General features: G+C 39.5%; 1 protein-coding gene across 5 annotated transcripts in view; it reads right to left on the reverse strand.

The window, feature by feature from the left end:
- Window positions 1-2718: 2718 nt before the first annotated feature.
- DNA2 (DNA replication helicase/nuclease 2) overlaps window positions 2719-7713 on the reverse strand; it is a 36361-nt gene continuing 31366 nt past the window's right edge. For 3 of the 5 annotated variants that reach the window (XM_019538498.1, XM_019538499.1, XM_019538497.1), the window contains 4 exons: window positions 7357-7446; window positions 6172-6354; window positions 5253-5399; window positions 2719-3857 (listed from right to left, as the gene is read on the reverse strand). In XM_019538498.1, coding sequence (XP_019394043.1) covers window positions 3801-3857; window positions 5253-5399; window positions 6172-6354; window positions 7357-7446 — 477 coding nt within the window. In that variant the 3' untranslated portion in view covers window positions 2719-3800. Of the gene's footprint in view, window positions 3858-5252; window positions 5684-6171; window positions 6355-7356; window positions 7447-7713 lie in introns of those variants that run through there. The other 2 variants (XM_019538501.1, XM_019538500.1) reach the window with 2 other exon arrangements.

The raw sequence follows: 7713 nt of genomic DNA on the forward strand, positions 1-7713 counted from the left end.
TTCCACTGTTGGAGAGCAAGGGCTGGCTCTGGAACCTCGTGAACCAACGGACACCCTATAAATTAAGAAACATTAACAACTTACTCTAAGTCGTGTACTTGTGCCAACTCGGCGAACCTCGAGGGCGGCTATAAAGCTACCTCCAATCCCGCCCCACAAGCCGCGCGCTCGCACAGCTCCGCAAAGCCCCCGGCTCCCCTAAGCAGTGCCGGAACCGCTAGCCCGGCATTCCGCCACACCTCCAATGCAGCAGGACTCAGCACTTGTCCCCTGGCAGTCTAACCTGCTATGAGGTGGTTCTTCTGGCTGTGGACCACGTGACCCTTGTCTACTGTGATCCCCTCAATCCTGCCTCTCTTCTTCCTGCACCCTCAGACGGCCAACCTCATGACCGCACTCAGCTTGTGGACTTCGTTTCTCTTCCCTGTCCGGATCTTTCCGATACCCCTCTGACTAACCCTGACCTCATTTTCTATGTTGATGGCTCCTGTTTTCGAGATAATCACAGCATTCTCTGAGCTGGCTATGCTGTCTGTTCCAATTATACTGTTATTGAATCCTCTGTTTTTGTTACTAGTGCTCAAGCTGCTGAACTCATTGCTCTCTCTCATGCCTGTCACCTTGCTGCTGGACAATCTGCTAATATGTGTGCAGACTCTCACTATGCCTTTGGTGTCTGCCATTCTTTTGGACAGATCTGGAAACAGCGAGGTTTTCTTACTTCTGCTGGGACTCCCATCTCTCACCATCACCTTATTACTGCTCTCCAGGATGCTATTCTCCTTCCTTCCACCCTTGCTGTTCTATGGTGCAAAGCACACACTGCTACTGATGATCCCGTGTCTCTGGGAAATGATAGGGCAGATGCCACAGCCAAGACCACTGCCCTGTCAGAATGCTTAGCTCTGGTCCTTTAGGCCACTCTCTACCTCTTCCCACCTCCCCTTTCTCCAGGATGCTGCCCCAGATGCTGAAAAATATCCACAGGCTGCTCTCTCCACTCTGACTCCTTGTAGATGACTTGCACCTTGTAGCGGCACCCATCTGGTCACCTTGTAGCTCCCAGGGCCTTGCTATCCCTTTTGGCTCAAATGGCCCACTCAGTGGCCCATTCAGCCAAAGAGGGGATGGTAGCTGAAGTTGACCGCCATTGGTATGCCTCTGGTTTTTCCACCGTGGCTGCCCATTTTTGTCACCAGTGTCCATAGTGTCAGCGACACAATCCTGGCCGACCACCCTGCCGGCCACATGCATTCCAGACCTTTAGGCCTTTACCCCTTTTCCCATCTCCAGATGGACTTCGAGTTGCCCAAGTTGGAACCCTGGAATCATGTGCAGTCATAAACCATACTTGCTGTACCTGAATCGATCAGCACCACCAAGTGAAAAAAGACCTCCGCACCATTAAAAGACAGTTGCAGGTGATCCATGCAGTTGCAAAGGAGAAACCCTTTTGAGTAGTGAAGGTGGCTACCAGATATAGGGGGATGGTAGAAATCCCTGCTAAAATAGTGTATTCTAAGTTGATTATGCATTTTTGTCGTTTTCATTATTATCCAAGTGACTCTGTGTTGCTTACGCTGCTGTTTATTGAAAACTGCCCAGAGTTTCTAGGTTCTCTAAGACCAAGCTGCAGATGATAGTGCTCAAGGAGGTGGCCTATGAGTGCAAATGACAAGAAAATGTCAAAGGCTTTATAAATATAGAAGTGTAAGCACAAGCGCTTACAAAGGGGAAATGATAAGGAATGAAAAGGTACTGAAAGAAGTGAGTGTGTGTGTGTGTGTGTGTGTGTGTCATGACAGGGTGGGAGAAGTTGGTGAAGGCTGATCAGGAACAACATGGCGGCCTTCAGGATAAGCTCATCAGGAAACAGCTTGAGAAAATGCACCTGGTTCAGCAAGCCACCAGGATAAGTCACTGTCAGACTGCCTAGAGTATGTTATGGGGCGGGCAGATCTGTATGCGACTTACCAGTATATAAAGAAGTCTGTGCTTTGCTTTTGTTGAGAATTAGCTCTCCCTTGCTTTTTCTCCCACGGCCATGCAAAATAAAGCGCTTCTGATAGTCAAACAGTAAATCCTGTCTGAATTTCCACATCAGAAGTTACAGGAACAGGTCTCATGCATACAATTTTCATGCTATTTCATAAATTTTTCAGTTAGATATTGGTTATCTATTCAAGAAAGAGCCTCAGATGAGGAAAATCAGTATAAATAATCTGACCTATGGAATCTTAAACCTACTCTAATATACAAATTACTAACATCACAAAATAGGAAAGATTATTTGATAGAAAATATGCAAATATTCTAGTAAAGTTACTACATTAAATGATAGCAGGGGTTCTTGGGTTTTTGTGTTTGTTTTTTTTTTAAACTGTTAACTTTCCCACCTTTATAATGCATCTGTTGTCCATTGGTAGACTAGGGACACACACACAGGAAGTTAGTGTTCTATCATTTGTTGCAGCTAAAAACAAAATACCGACATTTTGATGCATAGAGTTGAGACTACAACAAAATAGGAGTTAATTTTTATTTCAGTACAAACATTACAATATTAGCAAACAGTTTTTAAAACTGAAAATTAACATATCCAACATATGAAAGCATGCACACCATTAATAGAAATAGGGTGACTTGCGAGCAAGATATGGTATACTAGTTATTTTCTGAAAAGTCAATTATTTATTTATTTATTTATTTATTTATTACACAAACTTTGAAGTTAGAGGCTTAATTAGAAGACTGAGCAGGAGACTGTGAGGTAGCTTTAGTTTAGCTACCCTGGTTAAAGGGGTATACTTGCATCACACCCAAGGCTTTCACTGAAGTAAAATACAGGTATGTATGTTTGTTTGAAGTCAAGATGCTGTTCTGACCTCAATCCAAACTACAAAATAAGGGAACTAAAGATTAAAGCCATTCTCCATTACAAGCATTTTACTGAGAATTTTACTGTGGATTTCAACAGAGCAAGGAAGTCACTGAAAATTTCACTCTAAAGATTCACTTGATAAAATACTAATGTATAAAAGGGGTTTAGATGTAGAACTTCCCATTTCTAACAAGACATCCAAAATATTTCTAAAGGACAAAGAAGAATCACTAAGTTGACTCAATGTGAGAAGTGTGTAAAAAGTAAACTATATACATAAATATAAGAGATAAAATGCTAGGGGTAGAATTTAAAAAGAAAACAAGAATGGGCATGGGAAATACAAATGGGAACTTCCTAGTATGTAGGCAGACATAACAGCTACACCACTATAAGATGTTCCTGTATAAACTGCTGTATCTGTTTATGCCTATAGCAGCAGAAAAAGAGCTCAGACACTTCATTTAAAAAGTATATATATTTTGCCTGTTTAATTAAAATGGTCCTGAAGTTTTCTGTCACTCAAAGCAGCATCCGTAGTTTCTTTCACTGGGTACAAACAATCAGTAGATTTTTAGTCACCCATGCAGATCTTTCCTTTCACATACACTAAGAACTATATACTGAAATAGAAGTGAAATTTAGGAATGACCATCTAGCACCTTAACGCAGATTATACTGTACTTTTGAGTACTTGCAGGGACCTTGGTATTAACAAATCCTATTTTCTGAAACAAAATCAGTGAGTGCAAGATAGTGCAATGATATAGGTAAACCTCTGGAGTTTGAGAAAACAGACTAAGATCAACTTCATACAACCTACATGGTGCACTCAGCATTTGCATGCTATTCCAACAGTAATTTATATTCAGCAGTATGTGTACAAAAAGTTTTTCTCCAAAATTCTTCATTTGTACCTTCACAGAAGGTTACACTGAAAAACGTGTTCATGTGTCCCAGCTGGAAGATTGAAAATGTAAATAAATTAAGGAAAGTACATTTTATTTAGATAATACATTGCTCTTTCCAAATCTGTTTAAAATGTACAAGGGTTTTTTAAATATACAGCAAAAGCCGTGTTAACTGGCACTTTATTAGCTGGAAAACTCCATTAACCGACATCTGAGGGATGCAGCAAAAGCCAAACCAGAAGTACCACTTCCAGGGGACTTCCCATTTCGCTGCCACAAGCCGAGTTTTCTCTTTCCCACTTCTTCGGCCCACAGCAAAGCAGCCTGCATGGGGCCCCCCTCTCTGTCTCTCGGCACACGAATGCTGGGGAGTGCATCAAATGGCGCACATTTGATTAACCGGCATATTTGATTAAACGGCATCCCACATTCCCAGGGGATGCCGGATAACAGCTTTTACTGTATATTTAAAAGTTGGCATCACAACTATCCTTTCAAATCTTGTCTTAGTTCTTCAGAGCTTTTGTCCAATATTTTTTTCTAATTACTCTGAGAAGAAAAGTCTAAGTCTGAGAACCACCAGAGCTATTGAATCTGAGATTGCCCTTTTATGCTAGCAGCCTCATTCATTATTATGAAGTCAAGACAGTTCCATTTCATAGAATCATAAAAACAGTAGAGACCTGGAAGGGACTTCAGGAAGTCATCTGTCCTCTGCTCAAAGCAGGATCATTCCTCACTAAAACATCCCTGTCAAATATTTGTCTAACCTGCTTTTCAAGACTTCCAAAGATGATAATTCTACAGTCTCTCTCAGCTTATTTCACTCCTTAAATGTCTGCCCTGGCCCTCCAAAGACTGGAAAAAAACACACAGTATTGATGCTAACTAAATTAAGGTGGATAGGGAAAAAAAAAAACCTCTAGAGACCTATTTTAGATACAGCTGGAGAATTAATTGTTAAAATATTAAGTAAAGCTGACACGCAAATCATTTTTCATGTTATGCATAATAAACCAGAAGATAAGATAAAAACATCAAGGTTCATTTATCAGCTGAACCCCAAAATAAACCCCTTTAACATGGTGGTATTAACTCATCTGGCTCTGGGGAACTGATCTGGGGGCTGAATCCATAGTGCGGGGTTGCATCATCCAGCCATTGGGGCTGGAATTCAATGGCAGCAGCAACTGCCACTCCTCTTGCTGCCAAATTTCTGGTCCTGCATGCCAGATGAGACAGCTCCCACTCCAAATCCCCTGCTTTAGTTTATTTGGTGTGAATGTGAAATTATAGGCATTCTAGTACCTCTTTGCTCTAGTACACGCACACTCATTGAAACTACACTAATTCCAATCAGTTAACCAGTAAATGTTTGTAACAAACTTTAACAAAAGAGAACATATTCAACAGGACTAAAAGGTATAGGTATGTACACAGCTATTTTAGCAAAAGGATATCATTGTTTCAGAGTTTAAATGGCAGAGCAGCTTTTCTAAAGGAGGATAGCGGCACAGCGATGGAACACAACCCAGCATGATTAATTTGTGCTTGGCTCTTGTAATAGCAACATTAAGACGCCTCCAATCCTTCAGAAGTGTACCAACCTGTTAAAAGCAATTTTTTTCATATCATTTCAGCATTTAAAAGAATGAAGTTTTGAATTACAACTCCCCCATCCTCAGGTTTATAAATCTGAAGGACACTGCGCATTATATTTCTTGAAAGACGACAGATTAAGTTTGTTCTAAAATATGTTTGGTATAAAATGCATTTACAAAAACCTTAGGGTCACATAAATGATGCCATTTAAAATCATTACCCTTTTATAAATTAATATTGGCTTGCATTTTTTCCAACTCTACCAGTGCACTGACATGGAACTGTAGATCTGAAGATACAAAAATGAAACTAACTAGTTAATTTCCATTGCTCAGTGAGGAATCAAGTCAATAAATAACAAAAGTAAAAATGAATTTTTGGATCAATTTTAAGTTAATCTAAAGATATTACCAGCAAAGTGTTTAGCAAATGTGTTTCCCCCCCCCAACACAATCAGATTGAAAAGTGTTTCTAATATTACTGCTTGTTAGATTAGCCACCCAGTCTTGCTCACATTGCAAGTACCATTGTTGTTTTAAATATGAAGAACACCCATTACTTAGATATGTCCACATCGCAGCATTCCTCCATAGAAGGGTAAATTAGCCCTTGCTGAACACTGTGCTGCAGTGAGTAGATTGCACATATAAGGTAGCATATATGTATTTTTAAATTACACTGAAGTATGTAATAACTTCAGGGACTTGAATATCACACCGTAAAATTTATGAAAGGTCTTTAAATTCTTCAGTATTCGCTCAAACACCATCAACTCACATTATCATCAGTATTGTTTCTGACAAAAGATACTATGATGATACTTTTGTCTCTCCCTTGGTATTTGTCCACAGTATTTACTTCCACTTTATTGACATAGGAGCTTGTCATCAAGTCAGTGATTATCTTTAACTGATGTCTGTATGGTGATATGATACCGATATCCGAAGGTTTGCAGCCAGCCTAATTAGAAAAAAGGAAAAGACCTCACAACGCAAGCAGTTTGCATTATTTTATTACCTAGACATTCTCTAGGACCTTCCAATTCTATCAAAGTTGACTATAAGTAAGCTTGGCAGAATTATAAGATTTTTTTTTATCTATATAAACTTTTAGGATTGCATGAAATTGGTGGTGACAGGCAGAAAGTTTAGTACTGACAGTATACTGTCAAAAGCTTTATAAAAAACACATGTCAATATATAAAAAAGTAAATATGCATAAATCATACTCGCTTTAAATCATTCTGTTAATTCATAAGGAAAGAGCTGGGTAGTCAGGAAACAGAAAAGAACAGCAGCACTCTCCCCTGTTCCCAGAGCTATGAAAGTGGTGAGGGTGGCCACCCTCACCCCCTGTACTTAGTGGCCAGCCTTAGGGCTGGAGCCTTGAATACCCTTCACTCCTCCCTCCTTTGGGTAGGAGTTTAAGTACCCTGTTCTCTCCCTCCAGCTTACTTCAGCACCTGTGGACAAGCAGCTAATTGCATTATTCATGAGATCTTCCATTGTTTTCCACTTTAAACCCTCCACCATCTGTAAGTGAGCAGCTAATTGCTTAATTGCCAAGTCATGAGGCCTCCCATTATTTTCCTCTTTAACCCCTAGGCCATCTGTCCCTTCCTTTCTCCACTGTCCAGTAACAGGGGTAAGGTTTCCCTGTTACAGTTACCATTCTATAAGTTTTAATTATTGCAAATGAAAGTATTTTTCTGTCCATCTGACTATGAAGTAAAATCAGTTTATCAATGTTTACTGATAAAAACCAAATTCTGCAAAGCCTAAGTATAATACAAGATGGCACCCCTTGGAAGGGGATTTGCATTATACCATCTTTGACGAGCGAGGCCAAACTTTTGGTTTATATGGCAAATTTTACACACGTGCTTCTGCATCAGATGCAATATTACATCATTGTTAAAGTGTATTGCCCACCCTCCAGATAGCATATTAAAAAAAGTGAGACCTTAATAAATAAGGAGGTGAGGAAGAAGACTAGTTTGGCTTCCATCACATTACTAACACCACCTTTTTCTACATGTTCTGGTGCTGGAACCTGTATAAAAAATTAAATGATAATGAGTTTAAATAAATAATATGTGATTCCTTATATCACAACAACTCATACTACATTACCTTTCAATAAATTGCATAAACAGAAATTTTTAGTTCTTTTATGATTAAAACAAAATATAAGTCTCAACTAGCCAATGGAAAATCATCTTACAATACTGATTTTTTCAGAAAAATAAATTGAACACCCCCCTCCCCCACAACCACCAAAAAATTTAAATCTGGTAAAAAGACAAAACCTACAGTTCTC

Source organism: Crocodylus porosus, unplaced genomic scaffold, assembly GCF_001723895.1.
Source record: "Crocodylus porosus isolate Cpor-Errol unplaced genomic scaffold, CroPor_comp1, whole genome shotgun sequence".
Classification (NCBI taxonomy): domain Eukaryota; kingdom Metazoa; phylum Chordata; order Crocodylia; family Crocodylidae; genus Crocodylus; species Crocodylus porosus.